Raw genomic sequence first — 13,136 nt, forward strand, 5'->3', positions numbered from 1 at the left:
ACCCTAAGACTATCTGCAAATGACAAAGCACTTTATTATATCCCCACTGAGTCACAGAATTCCACTTACAGCCAGTCCTCCCCGAGACTAGACTTTGTTCAAAGAATCAAGGCTCATACTCCACGAAAAAAATTAACCCTAATCCCTTTAAATCCTACAAAAACCAATGTTTTGAGCCAAGATTTATTTGCATAGTTAAGCAAAATACTTTGATTCTAAGTTTCCTCTTACCATCCCACTCTCATTTTCTGTATTGTGTATTCATTCTCTCTTTTCCCCTTCAGTTTTACTGTATGTGGAAAAAAGCAAAGCTTCAAAAGCCTCAGTCTGAGTTCAACAATGAACTTGGCCCTGCACTACTCCTACCCCAACGACATGAACTTGTCTGTTCCAGAAATACAAAAGAAGTGAAATACTTTTTGAAACTGCTGCCTCCTATCACACTACAGTGTGATAAGAACACAAGTCTAAAGTACAAAGATTATATTTAACCGGTGTTTTCCTAGTGTTTCAATAAGCCTCTTCTGAAACCCAGTTCTTTTTACACTTGGGAAAGCAACAAGTCCTACAACAGACCCAGAATTCACTCTAGCGAGAAAATCAATAGTTCAGGCTAGTTTAACTTTTTATTTTCTTAAGTAGGCTCCACCTCTCATGTGGGGCTTGAACTCACAATCCCAACCTTAAGAGTCACATGCTCTATTGACTGAGCTAGCCAGGTGTAATCTCCTGATCACACAGGAGAACGTGGACACATCCACAGCACGCATCTGTTCACAGATGAAAACAGCTTACCATAGTAATGGTAAAAAAGAATTCCACTAGTTTTCCCAGTACCTTTGATACTGAATCCAGGAACCTATTCTCTCACTGTAAACACTGGAGTGGATCAAGTGCTGCTCTCTTAGCTAAAGAAGAAAAAGGGACTAATATGTACTGTTTTCCATCCCAGCTGGCTGCATGATCACAATCCTCTCTGCAGCTTAATGACACAAAGAAATGTAGCCATTTCCCCCACCCCACCCCAAACTGCCAAACTAGAGTTTTTGAAGGAAGTGGGCCTTCTTCTTAAAAGATTCATTAAGGAAGGATTTTGTTGAGAACCACTGATTTGTTGAGTCATTACTCTGCCCTAAGCAATTCAGCAGATATTTCATATACATTATTTCATTTATTCCATGACTGAATTCAGACCCGTTCAATTGCAGAAGCTATGTGGTAGACAAAAGAGAGCAAGAGTTCACCATGAGGAGATTCTAAACATCTGCCTTTCCAGTAATGCTGACCCACAGTTCTTGTCCGTTCTTATTTCTTCTCACCCTGCTGCTCTTCCCACTGGACCTTTTGTCTGATTCTTCCCAATTAGTTACAGGCGAATCCTCCATTACCCAGGTCCAGAACAACAGCCGTGTGCACAGAACCTCATTGGACCCCCAAGAAAAAGATGTTTATTTTTCCTTTTCTGTCACCACAAATTTCTTGTTAACAACCTAAGACTCATTTTTGTAACTTAAAACCCATAATTCTCTCCTAGAATGACATAAGGATAATACCAAGCAAGCTCACAAATGACAAAAGACGCAAAACTAATTGAAATGTTCATCCTTCCTGAAATTTCTCTTAAACAGCAGAAAAGTAGAATCAGTGCTGCCACCTACTGGCAAGCCAAACAAGTCAGGTCGTATCCTGGATGAAAACAGGTCAGAGGCCCAACATCTGATTTCCTTGCCTAATATGAGGCATTCTACTCCTTACCTTCCTGAAGGAAAAAAAAAAAAATCACAGCAACATTTCCCAAGCAATCCCTCCTCCAGAGTCCCAGTCCCATCATGAGAATACAGCAACCCAAGTCTGGCCTGTGACACAGACTACTTCACACGAATCTTTCCTCAGACTGTTTTCAGGTCAGTTCGTCCAGTGCTACAGTCCAGTAGGGATCACACAGGAGAACGTGGACACATCCACACCACGCATCTGTTCACAGTGTGTACACAGTAATTCTGATGTCTGTGGCTTCAAACACCTCTTCAATCATTGCAGATACATTTTCCCATTGCAGACGATCAAGACCACATCCAATCCTGAAAAAGACAAACAGCTCCACGGGTTGTGATGAAGGTACCTAGGAAATCATTTCTTCCCTCTTCCTTTAGGCTGCACCCACCCAAAGCATAAAGACAAATGATCTGGTCTCACACCCATGGTGGGAGTTTGGAAGTGAATTCCTATTGTGAGTCACCTAATCTGTTCCTAGATGGCCCAACGTCCAACAGCTATCACTTCTCTTTTGCTAATAAGATGCCACTTCTCAGTTGTTTGAGGCTACCTTGAGAAAATGGGTGACTGCGGTGACATGGAGACTCACTATCCTTCTTTATTGATAAAAACTAGCTGGGATTTTAAAAACACACTTATGATAATGAAATGCTAAGGAAGATAAAAAGAGGCACAAAGGACAAGATCTTGGCAAAAAGGAAATCAAAATGAAATGCTGGGAAATGCCAAGCTGATTACAGTTCAGGTCTTTGCAACACCCTGGTGAGAAACCTGAGTCAGCCCACAAAACTCTCCTACCTGGCACCTTTCTTCTAAGATGTTACTTTATTGATCCTCAATATCCCTAAGGGGGAAAGACTCAAAATTGCTAATTTCATATAGTCTGATAATTTAAGTCCGTAAAAAAATTGTGATAAAAACACTAACAGTTTCTGATACAGAAGACATGAATACATTACAGCCCAGGGTAAGTGAGGGATTTTGTAGCCACATTCATAAGTAACTTGGGGCTTAGAACAAACCTGCATGCATGGTCAGCACAGACTCAAAATTAGACTGACAGGAAGAGAAATGACCCCAAGAGCCTACTCCCTAAAAAGAAAGTAAAGAGGATATTGAACCCCCAATGCCATTCCCTCAGGCTCCCAATATCGAGGGTCTAATACATTACATAAGGGACCTATCCTCTGGCTACTACCACACTGACCACAACAAGCATGCAGTTTAAGGCAGTGATAATTTACAACCTTCTTTGCACCAGATTAATAAGCTTGGGACACGTGAAATGGCCCAGAAGAATATCACAATTGCTCAGTCTTGGTTCTTAGGCTTTTACTGCTTCAAGAACAGAGCCTCAGCCTCAGGCAGAAGATGCCCAGAATTCAACAAAGATGACTAACCAACAGATCCTCCCTACAAAGTAGGCTGAAGCAGGTGTGTTTTAATTATCCTGATTCATTCAACCCAGGCTAAGAAATGGGTATAATGTGGCCTAAAGTCTGATCACTGGTTCACTGGTGATTTTTAGAAGTTTTTAAATTTGTCCCCTTTTAAGCCTATATTTTGGGTTAAGCTTTCAAGTCAGACAGCAAATCCCACCACTCAGTTACAAGTATTTAGGGCCCTGGATTTCCTTGCCTGGGCATGGAGAGATCGGTGACTCCATTCTTCAGACAGTGGGACTTCATGGCCTCTAAACTCTTCTGTAAGTTTTCATAAGTTGGCTTATGTGAAGCCCTTTTCTTTGTAATCTGAGTACAAAGAATGAATTCAAACTTCCATTAGTCCAAAATGACAGCCAAAGAAGAGCCATCACATTCTCCCAACATCCTGATAATTAAAATAAGTGTATTTCTATAGAAGAGTTCAGAGCAGAATGACAAATGTCATACTGTCTTTTCCAGTTATGGGAGGCCCTCAGGAAAATCTACTAAACGGGGCCTGAGAAACCCAGACACTGCCACGTGATAACCTTTCCTTTTCCCAAAAAGCCCATGTTAGCAGGCAGTGCCTATTGTCTATTGTTTTTAAGCAAGGTAGGTCAAAGTCTTTGTGCCACTTCCAAGAGATAAGCAATATATCTGCAACAAGGAAGAACCCATACCACCTGAAAACTTCCTGTTAAGTCTATTTAGAAATCATGCTTATTTGCTTTTTGTTTCTCTATAGAACAAAGAGAAATTGGTAGTGTTCCAAACAAGACTGGAAGCCACATCGGCCTTAAGGAGAGCATCCAAAGACTTTAAGACATGTCCCCACTCAGTGTGCTGTCCAAATCAGACGTGTAGTGGGTTGGTTGCTCTAAGTGACCTAGCACCATCACCAAGAAGCTACACTCCTTCTGGGGCCTGAAGACCATTTGGAGAGTGAAAAAATCCCACATTGAGGCAAAAGGCAGGAAAGGAGTTAAGTAATACTAGGCACTGCATTCAATAGGGAAGAATGAGAGAAAAACTCCTTTGGGCAATCTGTCTTTTGAGAAACTACTGTTTCTATCGCACTCTAATTAGGAAAGAACTGAAATATGTGGGACATCCCTAACTTTTCCAACTCTCAGAACAGAGGCTTTTGGTGGCTGTCACAGTACTCTTCACCGTGGAGCTGGGATGCAGCCTCATGTTCCTTTCTAACCCAGTGCTCCACAGAGCCACCACCACTTGATCTAAGTGAGCATGAGATCAGAAGCTTTTTGTCATCTTTGGTTGTCTAGAATCATGATCGACAAATGCAGTACAGCCCATGTGTTCACCAGTCCTTATGACCTAGTGAGAAATTGACATAGTGAGAATTGACCCCCATCTTACCAAGTAATATATATATCGCCCATCTCTCTTCAGAACAGCCACTTCTCCAGATTTCTTTTCTAAGAAAAAGTCATTTAATAGTAGAAAGGTAAAAAAACAAAAACAAAGCACCGATTTGCATTCTTCAATTTGAAAAAAAAATCTTTACAGATCTGAGTTCACTTCAGAGCTAAAAATAATTTTCAATTCTGAAGAAACACTCTGTAACCCTTTCCTCCTTCCTTAACTTCCAGCTTTCTTATTCATTTTTTGTTCTTGTTTTCCTCTTACCCCATCTTTTGTCCTGATCATATTTTCAAATACACCCATACTCACTTTAAAAACTTCAGTGATTTTTTTACAGACAAAGGGTTATTTATTGTGCTAAGCATTGTGGAGAACATAGATATATAAAAGTTTCTAATGACCAAAGAGTTTTCAATGAAGAGACAGTGTCATGTTTACAAAGAACTACGATAAAAAAGTTAAGAAATTGTTTTAAAGCAATCACCAGGGGACTGGCCCAATAAGCCTGGACTATGATCTAAACAACTGTTACAGAAGCTCTACAGATGGTTCTAACACGTATCTCTGGTTTAAAATCTCGGTAGAAAGTGATGAGAAGGGTAAGGAAGAGGTTTCTAAACTCCTCTTTGAAGAGTAAGTACAATATGGGTAAACAGAGGATCCTGAATGCTGAGCTAATACCTGTGGAACTGAAGCGAAGCACTTCAGTTATTAAAGGTTTCAGAAAAGTAGAGTAATATCAAAAAAGTTTTAAGACAGAGGAAGAGATTAGAAACCTTTACAAGAATTCAAGTTTGGTGTGATAAAGACCCAAACTAGAGAGGCTACTTTTGTAGAGAAAAACTTTAATCTGAAGAGTTATTAAGTACTCAGTGGTTAGGAACCCCTCTCTGCATGTATATCCTTGTCTAACAATTAAAATATAACAGGAGGTCAAGATGCTCTAGACAAGGCAGACTAATTCAGCTGTTTTTCAAAACTCACGTTGATTTAACAGTTCCTGCACTCCTCCAAATTTCTTCTTGAAGAGGACAGCTATCCCAGCACCCATTCGACAATCCTCACTGATACAGTGCGCTAAAGAGTCTGTTTTGGGGCATGCAAAAAGGTCTCCTTTCACATAAGTGATCTAAAATGTGAAAAGGGAAAGAAAAGGTTTTATTTGATACAGAAAAACACTAAGCTGTTTCTTTCATTTCCCTTTACTGAGTCCCCCACCACTGTCCCTTTTTGATTTAAAACCCGACCTGCAGAACTTAAGGAACTACAACAAATTAAAGTATGTGTACAAGGATAGTGATGGATGGTTTCTGCCTAGGACTGTATCAGCCTTTCTGAAGTAAATCAGCTGGGGGGGGGGGGGAAGACAATATTGCTTTAATTAAAAAGTGTTTATGCTTTTGACCTCAATTATTCTGAATTTCAGTTCACCGATAAGTTAATAGTTGTTACGCACTCTGCTTCCTTCTGAATCTTCATTAGGGCTGCCGGCCATGATACTGAGTCGCAATTTCCAGAACTTAAGTGTTTCTTCGGCTATGAGAAGGGAAAAGGAAGTAAAAATGCTTAGGCGGCCTGTATGTATTATATTCAAACTGCCCTGACCACCCACTTGGCAATTTCTTCCCCCACCATTTATCGCTGAACGTGAGCTCGTTGAGCCTCTAGGAAGTAATACAAAACTACTGGGGCAAGGATGAGGGAGAATGGCTAGGTCGCGGCGGCCGGGCCCCGCCCGCATTTCGCGCTTTCCTGGAGCGCTCCGCTCAGCCAGGGGAAGAAAAGGCGGTCCCTAGGAGGCGCCTCCTCCTTTCTCCGCGCCCGAGCAAGGCGGTTTGAGGACAGTCTCCTCTCCGCAGCCTGACCAAAAGTACTTCCCCAGTGGGTTTGGCCCACAAGAAAAAGGGAGGGACTTGGCCACAGTCCCGTCGAGCCGCAACCGAGGAGTGTCCGGACCAGGGGAGTGTACTGCGGAGCTGCAAGAGGGGGGGTGGAAAGGCGGCCTCTCAAGGAAGGCTCACTCCCACCTGCTCTTCGGGGGACAGGGGAAGGAGTCTAAAGAGGCCTCCCATTCTATGTCCTACCCTAGGGCGGGTCAGCGAGGGCGTACCGCCTGTCCTGGGGTCCCGTGGGAAGGAGCGGGAAGGCTGGCTCAAAACCTCAACGTACCCGGGTTACCCTTCACCTGGAAAGGAGTCGGCCGCTGCGAGGTCCCGCCCCGCGGGGAAGGGCTCCGGATCCGGCCCTGGTAGGTGGGAAGCAGCAGACGAACCTAGACGCGGAGCCAATCCCGCCACAGCCCTTAATTGCACGCACCTAAAATGGCCGCCCACCACCCAGGAGCGGGCGGAAACAAGCCCCTCTAGCTAGTCAGCCAAACTCCCACTCTTTGGTAATGGCCGCCGAACTTCCGGCGGTAAAATCCGTGGAATGTCCCGCCGCCGTCCGGGCATGCGTAACGAGACAGCCCACCGCGAGTGGGGAAGAACGGCGCCTGCGCATTAGTCCCAGGGGTGTGTCTCCAGCGACCTCAGAGAAGGGGGTGGGCAGTTGACAAAGGAGATAGTTAGCGCCTGCGTAATACTATGTTTAGGGCGGTGTTTGAGTTCAAGGATCTGGCGCGTCTAGAAGGCGCCTGCGCATTCCTTCAGCCGGAGATGGTGTCAAATCAGAGAAGTGGGCGTGGCTTCAGGGCACGCCTGCGCGATGCTCCTTCAACTGGGGGTGGGGCGAGCCCGATGCTGGGGGTTAGGGGGCGTGGTCTCAGAGGCGCCTGCGCGGAGGCGGTTGGAGGGAGGCCCCATTCCCCTTTGTTCGGGTTCGCCATTTTGCGAGGCAGCGGCAGTGGCGGCGGCAGCGGCGGCTGGAGCCTCTGATTGGGTTTCGGGGTCCGGTACTGGAGCCAATCAGCGCGGGCAGCGAACCGGGGGAGCGAGGCACGGTGAGTGTGAGGAGCCAATATCCAGCGGCCCAGAGCCGGCCCCAGCGCCCCGATTGGCGGGTCTCGCTGACCACTCAGGAGAGGCCCAGGCGCCCGTCGAGCCCCGGGAGTCTAGCTGAGCCTAGCCGAGCCGGGCGGCTGGCGGCCCCGGCCCGGGGCCTGTTAGTGCCCCGGGCCATTCCCGGCCGGGGCCTGCAGGGGGCCGCCCCGCGCGGGGATGGCGCCCTCGGGAGCGAGCACCCGGGGTCCAGACTCTTGCAGGGTGCCTGTGCCAGTTGGGGATGCGTCCCCCTTCTCCCGATCCTTAGGCCCAGTTTGTCAGGCCCCAGGCTCGGGGTTGGTGGCCTGCTTGCCACGAATGTCCCTACACTCAGGTCCACGCACGCCCGGGGCTTTGGCGATCTTCTCCAGATTGTTCGGGCCTCAAACTGAAGCCCGCCCTTGCACTCTCCGTGCTCCGGCCCTCCGGACGGGAAGTCTCCCGCGGGGCCCGCGATCCCCAGCCCTCCGAGAGCCGGGTCTGCCTGTCTGCAGCGCCCCTGGGTCGCGAGTGAGGCCTGGGGAAGGTACGCGCCGCGGCCACAGGGCCCGGGGCGCGGCGGGGAGAGGGAGCCTGCCTGCCCCGCCTCTGCGCTCTGCGGGCCCGCCCCCGCCGTCTCCCGGATCGGGGGAGGGGGCCCGTTAGTGCGCCCACTCCCCTGCCCCGTCGCGCCCCTCCTCTCAGCACGCTCGGCCCGGGTCTCCGGCCCGGCGCCGTTACCACCCCCTTTTGGCTCGTCATTTCCTCTTCTCCCCGCCCCGCTCGCCCGGGCAGAACCGCACACCTCCGTCTTGGAGTCCGACCAAGCGGTTTCCCTTTCTTGTCCTGGCTGTGCAGCCGGGCCAGTCCATTCGGTGCCTGGAACCTCACTCTTACAAGAGTGCCAGTCCTGCGCATTCCTTTTCCCGGAGGCTGCACAACTTGTTTCTCATATTATTAGTTTTCTCCATTGCTCATCTTGCGAACTCTCCCTTCTTCGGGAATGTAGAATTCTTTTTTTTTTTCTTTAACTTTTCTGTGTCACTTTGCATGTGCCAGGCTTGACTCATTAGTTCAGTCCACAGTCTCATCTCTTGATTTATTTTTTTAGCATACTTTCTAATTCCATGTTAACGTTTTCTACTCAGATATTTATAGAAACTTAAGAGTGTTGTGGGGTTTCGTTAGGGTGAGACGAAATCTTCATTGACAGTCAGGTCTCTAGCAGGTCTCTAGCATCAGTCTGTATGCTGGGGAGAAAGTAGGTAGAGGTCAATAAGAATCTTACCTGCCTGGTGGAGATTAACAAGTGAACAACTAATTAATACTTAAAGGTTAGTGCTATAAGGAGGCCAAGTTCAGTTCTGTGAAGTACTGGTGGGTGAGCTACTAAGCCTCGGTGGAAGACTCGATGTTGCCACACTTTTCATTGGCCTTGAAGGACAATAGGATTTCTTCCAACAAGAAAGAAGAGAAGAGCATGTGCAGAGGCACCAAATTGTGCTGTGTTTGAGGGGAAAGGTGGGTGAAGACACTGGGCAGTACTGGTGAGAATTTAGGCTGGAAAGCCCAGGTGATAAAAGCACTTGTATGTCTTGATAAGGATTTTCGGAAATAGTTATTTTTTTGGAGGTTCAGGTGGAAGAAATCCCGGAGTGTATTTTTTTTCAGGGTCTGAAAAACAAGTTTCTGACCTGTGGGCTTCTGCTCTACAACAGCGGCTGACTTTGGGGGAGGAAAGGAAGATTTTTCTTTTAGGATTTTAAAAGTTTTTATTCATGTGAAGCATCTACTACAGTCCTGGCAAGTACAGTAGGTCTTAAGTATATGGTGCCCATTTTTATGATCACATGAAAGGTCATAAAACTCTCCACTACTAAAACTTTGGAGACATTTTTTTGTTTCGTTTTCACTTTTTAGAATGCATTTCTCATTGTTTAAATCATGTTGTTAAAGTCATTTTGATTATTACATTATCCACATTAATAGATGGGATAGCATGTCTAAGGTATTTTTTAGAACATTTATATTTGTTTTCTGAATATTCTTTAAACCTTGGTATGTAAAAATGGATATATCTAGCCTCTTTAAAACCACCAGGCATTTTTCACTAGATTTTTTTCTAAAAAGCAGTTACAAATTATAGTCTGGTTGCTGTTGTGCTAGACATCTCTAGAGCCTCCACCTGTCTGCAGAAGAACTTCTTTGCCTAGAATTTAAAGAGATAGTATTCTGGCCTCTAGCTTTCTCTTGACATGGGGCCTTTTAATCTGCTGTTTATATCCTGAAATTTCTCTGTCCTTGTTTTTATGCTGTCTCTTCATTTAGAGTACTCCACCCCCTCCCACATCATCCCATGTATAAATCCTTCTCACACTTTGGACCACGTCAGGTGCCACATTTTCCTAAAGCCTTCCTTGACTTACCTATCCCCAGGTAGAAGAAATGTCTGTTCTCCCTGTTACTGTTTGACTTTGTTTCTCTCTTAGGGTTCCAGTATAGCTTTTTTCTTCTTTACCAAACGTAAAGACTCTTTGAAGTTAGGATCTTCGTCAGAGTTTTCTTTTTATTTATAAAACCTTCAGAATGGTGACTGGCAAATGATGCCTCATTAGTGGAGACAAGGAGCAAATTAGGAACTCCAATCTGGAAATCCCTCAGACAGTAGGGAAGCTGGACAGTCCTTTGTTCTCTGGTCTTTTATCAAACACAGATCAGGACCCATTTGTTGAGTTGTGAAATCAATTTAGTGGGTAATGCTAATTTTTTATAATACAATAGGAAATAACAATGTGCAGCTTATGTTACATAAAGATAAGCATTCATGGAAATTTTGTTTCAGTTACTTTTTTCTATGTTATGTGTGCAGTGATTTGTGGTCAAAAAAACTTGAAGGGATGTTACAGTCTTTACCTGGTAGTAATTGTTAAATATAGTAATTTTGAAGGGCTTTTCACATGCTTATGGTTGAGTTTTTGGAAGTTTTAGCTTTAAAATGGGTGTAGGGACACATAGAATAGGTTCCTGGTAGTTAGCTATGTTTAGGGTTCTGCACCTTGAAGTGGGGAGGAAGAGGATTTTCATGCTAGCCGGAATATACACACACTTGCTCTTTGAGGAAGAAACATCCAGAACTGTGTTAGGATCGAGAACTAGACTGAGTAAATCGGGCTGACTTAATTTTGTTCAAATCTTGGACAGAAAAGCACTGGAGGAAAGACAAATGTCACATTGTATTGCAGTTTTACTAACTGAAGCTCAAGGTAGTAGTAAGCAGAGGGCTTCATTGAAGCCAGTTGGGTACATGCTCACCCTTAGCAGTCTCAGTATCATGCTGCAACCTGAATCCCTCATTAATGGGAGAGAGAAATGCTCTTAGATTGAGACATGCTTCCTTTTTTACCCTTCAGGGTACAGTGGATTGAAATGTTTTTAAATTGAAGCGTTTTTATTACTAGCATAAACTAGTTAAGAGGAAAATCTGCACGACGTTCTATTTATTACTTATTCTCATGTCCTTCATAAAATAAATTTCTGGAAATTAGTGATCATGGAAAAAATCTCATACAGGAAGGGGATTTGGGTGGCCGGGGGGGTTGAAAGAGGATGTTCCTTCATGATCCCATTTTTTTAAATCAACTTTATTGAGATACAGTTAACAGACACAAAGGGTAATTATTTTAAGTGTTGGTATGTCTAAGTATGTCACTATGTGACCACCACCACGATAAAAATATATAAAACATATTCATCACCCCAGAAAGTTCCAGATGCTCTATTCTAATCAACTTCCCACCCCTATCCTACCCTGCCTTTCCAGTCCCAGGGAACCACTGACCTGCTTTGTGTCTGTAGATTTCTCTGGCTTTTTGAGAGTTTCATATAAATGGAATCAGTTAGGCTCTTCTGTTACCATTATCCTTAATTCTTCAATTTCATTAGTTTATAAAGATAAATACATTGTACTACAGTTAGAGACAAGGTAGCTTAGGGAAGACCATTTACTTCCCTGGCAGAGTCCCTTAGACCTCCTGAAAACCCAGTTTTCTCTACTGTTCCCAGAATCTCAGGAGCCAACTTAGTCAACCAATTTCAAAGAGAACTGGTATAAAAATCAAAAAGTCAGTTTGTCACTATGCAATGAGAAATAAGTTCATTTGTGTTGCTGATCATATTTGCTTTTTGTTGGCATATCTGTATGTATATCTAAATTATAGTTAGTTGCTGGGTGAGCATTCCATCAGAGCAAGGGTAGTGAGTTAGAGAACCATATGGCCACAGAATAGCATGCAGTGATGGCACAGTCATCCTGTCACTTATTTATGGCTCTTACACCCTTACTCTGCATACCATTTCGTTTATGAGTAATAGGCTACACACATAGTTTAGTATAAAAATTTTCAAACATAAGTAAAGTTGAAAGAATTTTACAGTAAACACTAGCATACCCATCACCTAGCGTCTTCTGTTAACACAGTACCATACTTATCAGGTATCTCTATCCATTCATTCATCAATCCATCTTGTTTTTTGATGCATTTCAGAGTGAATTTTATTTTTTTTTTATTTTTATTTTTTTAAAGATTTTATTTATTTATTTGACAGAGAGAGACACAGCGAGAGAGGGAACACAAGCAGGGGGAGCGGAAGAGGGAGAAGCAGGCTTCCCGCCGAGCAGGGAGCCCGATGCGGGGCTCAATCCCAGGACCCTGGGATCATGACCTGAGCCGAAGGCAGACGCTTAACGACTGAGCTACCCAGGCGCCCCTCAGAGTGAATTTTAGACCTAAATATACTTCTTCCTAAATACTTGCACATGCACTGGGATGTATTTTTATTTCTCTCACACCATATTGAGACAGTTTACAAGTGATTAATCTCATCTACCATGTGCGGGTTTATGGAGAGTAGTGCATTTCTTTGCTGACATAATGTGCGGTTCATTTTAGCTCACATAACTTTATCGTTCAAATTTTAGAATTTATGAAGGCCTGGAGAAAAATTGGGGGCAAAGATCTATCTACATTTTACTTATATATACCTGTACCTTTCCCATACTTCCAGGGTGAATTACCCTTTGGTAGTTGGTATAATTTTAAATTTTTGAATCAGGTTTGTCTAAGATTCTCAAATACCATTTCCATTTATCTAATTATGTCCTTATTTTAAAGGAGTGTTTAAGTGAGAAGGGTTAATTTGACCAAGGCCTGGATATTTGATAATATTTAGGGACTTACTCATTTTCTAATGTTTGAAATGATAATGTAGAGACAATATTGTGATACGGTAAAGACAAAGAGTCCTACCTCTTTAGAGATAGATGCCAGAGTATTTACAGCATTTTGGAATCATATAGTGTCTGACATTTACTTCAAAATAATTCAGGGGTGGGTAGAAAGTGGATGAGATGTGTGAAACAGGATTGACCATGGTATAAGAATTGGAGATGGCTGCGGGGGTTCATTAATAATGTTTTCACTACTCTTTTTTTTTTTTCTTTTTTAAGATTTTATTTATTTGCACACACACATGAGCAAGGGGAGGGGAAGAGGGAGAGAATCGTTTTAAGATTTATTTATTTAGAGAGAGA

The 13,136-nt window shown here is 43.9% G+C and overlaps 2 protein-coding genes across 17 annotated transcripts in view; one reads left to right on the forward strand and one right to left on the reverse strand.

Moving 5' to 3' along the window:
* Nucleotides 1-607: 607 nt before the first annotated feature.
* On the reverse strand, nucleotides 608-7,054 carry OARD1 (O-acyl-ADP-ribose deacylase 1). 7 transcript variants are annotated; one of them, XM_081828150.1, is made up of 6 exons: nucleotides 6,903-7,054; nucleotides 6,043-6,122; nucleotides 5,571-5,715; nucleotides 4,581-4,639; nucleotides 3,415-3,527; nucleotides 608-2,081 (listed from the first exon to the last, which is right to left on the reverse strand). In XM_081828150.1, exons 2-6 carry the CDS (start codon nucleotides 6,079-6,081, stop codon nucleotides 1,979-1,981), a joined length of 459 nt encoding a protein of 152 aa, XP_081684276.1. In that variant the 5' UTR covers nucleotides 6,082-6,122; nucleotides 6,903-7,054; the 3' UTR covers nucleotides 608-1,978. The 7 variants fall into 7 exon arrangements, with proteins under 7 accessions (XP_081684276.1, XP_081684277.1, XP_030877630.1 ...); XM_081828151.1 differs by having other exon boundaries at nucleotides 6,043-6,142; nucleotides 6,930-7,051; XM_031021770.2 differs by lacking the exon at nucleotides 6,903-7,054 and adding an exon at nucleotides 6,772-6,896.
* NFYA (nuclear transcription factor Y subunit alpha) overlaps nucleotides 6,816-13,136 on the forward strand; it is a 31,216-nt gene continuing 24,895 nt past the window's right edge. For 7 of the 10 annotated variants that reach the window (XM_081828137.1, XM_081828145.1, XM_081828143.1 and 4 more), the window contains exon 1: nucleotides 7,377-7,527. The gene's annotated coding sequence lies outside the window, so the exon portion shown is untranslated. Of the gene's footprint in view, nucleotides 6,835-7,376; nucleotides 7,528-13,136 lie in introns of those variants that run through there. The other 3 variants (XM_081828140.1, XM_081828139.1, XM_081828138.1) reach the window with 3 other exon arrangements.

The sequence above is a fragment of the Leptonychotes weddellii genome, chromosome 8 (assembly GCF_054177405.1).
Source record: "Leptonychotes weddellii isolate Sample4059 chromosome 8, ASM5417740v2, whole genome shotgun sequence".
In the NCBI taxonomy this organism is placed as follows: domain Eukaryota; kingdom Metazoa; phylum Chordata; class Mammalia; order Carnivora; family Phocidae; genus Leptonychotes; species Leptonychotes weddellii.

Bases quoted from the DNA above. Each gene is read 5' to 3' on its own strand.
- OARD1 (XM_081828149.1), bottom strand. From the start codon at position 6,327: ATGCGGGCGGGGCCCGGCCGCCGCGACCTAGCCATTCTCCCTCATCCT. The intron at 6,123-6,218 runs GTGGGGGAAGAA...CCCTTCTCATAG, and splicing joins CTCACGTTCAGCGATAAATG to CCGAAGAAACACTTAAGTTC. The intron at 2,082-3,414 runs GCAAGGAAATCC...TGTCTTTTTCAG, and splicing joins ACCGATCTCTCCATGCCCAG to GATTGGATGTGGTCTTGATC.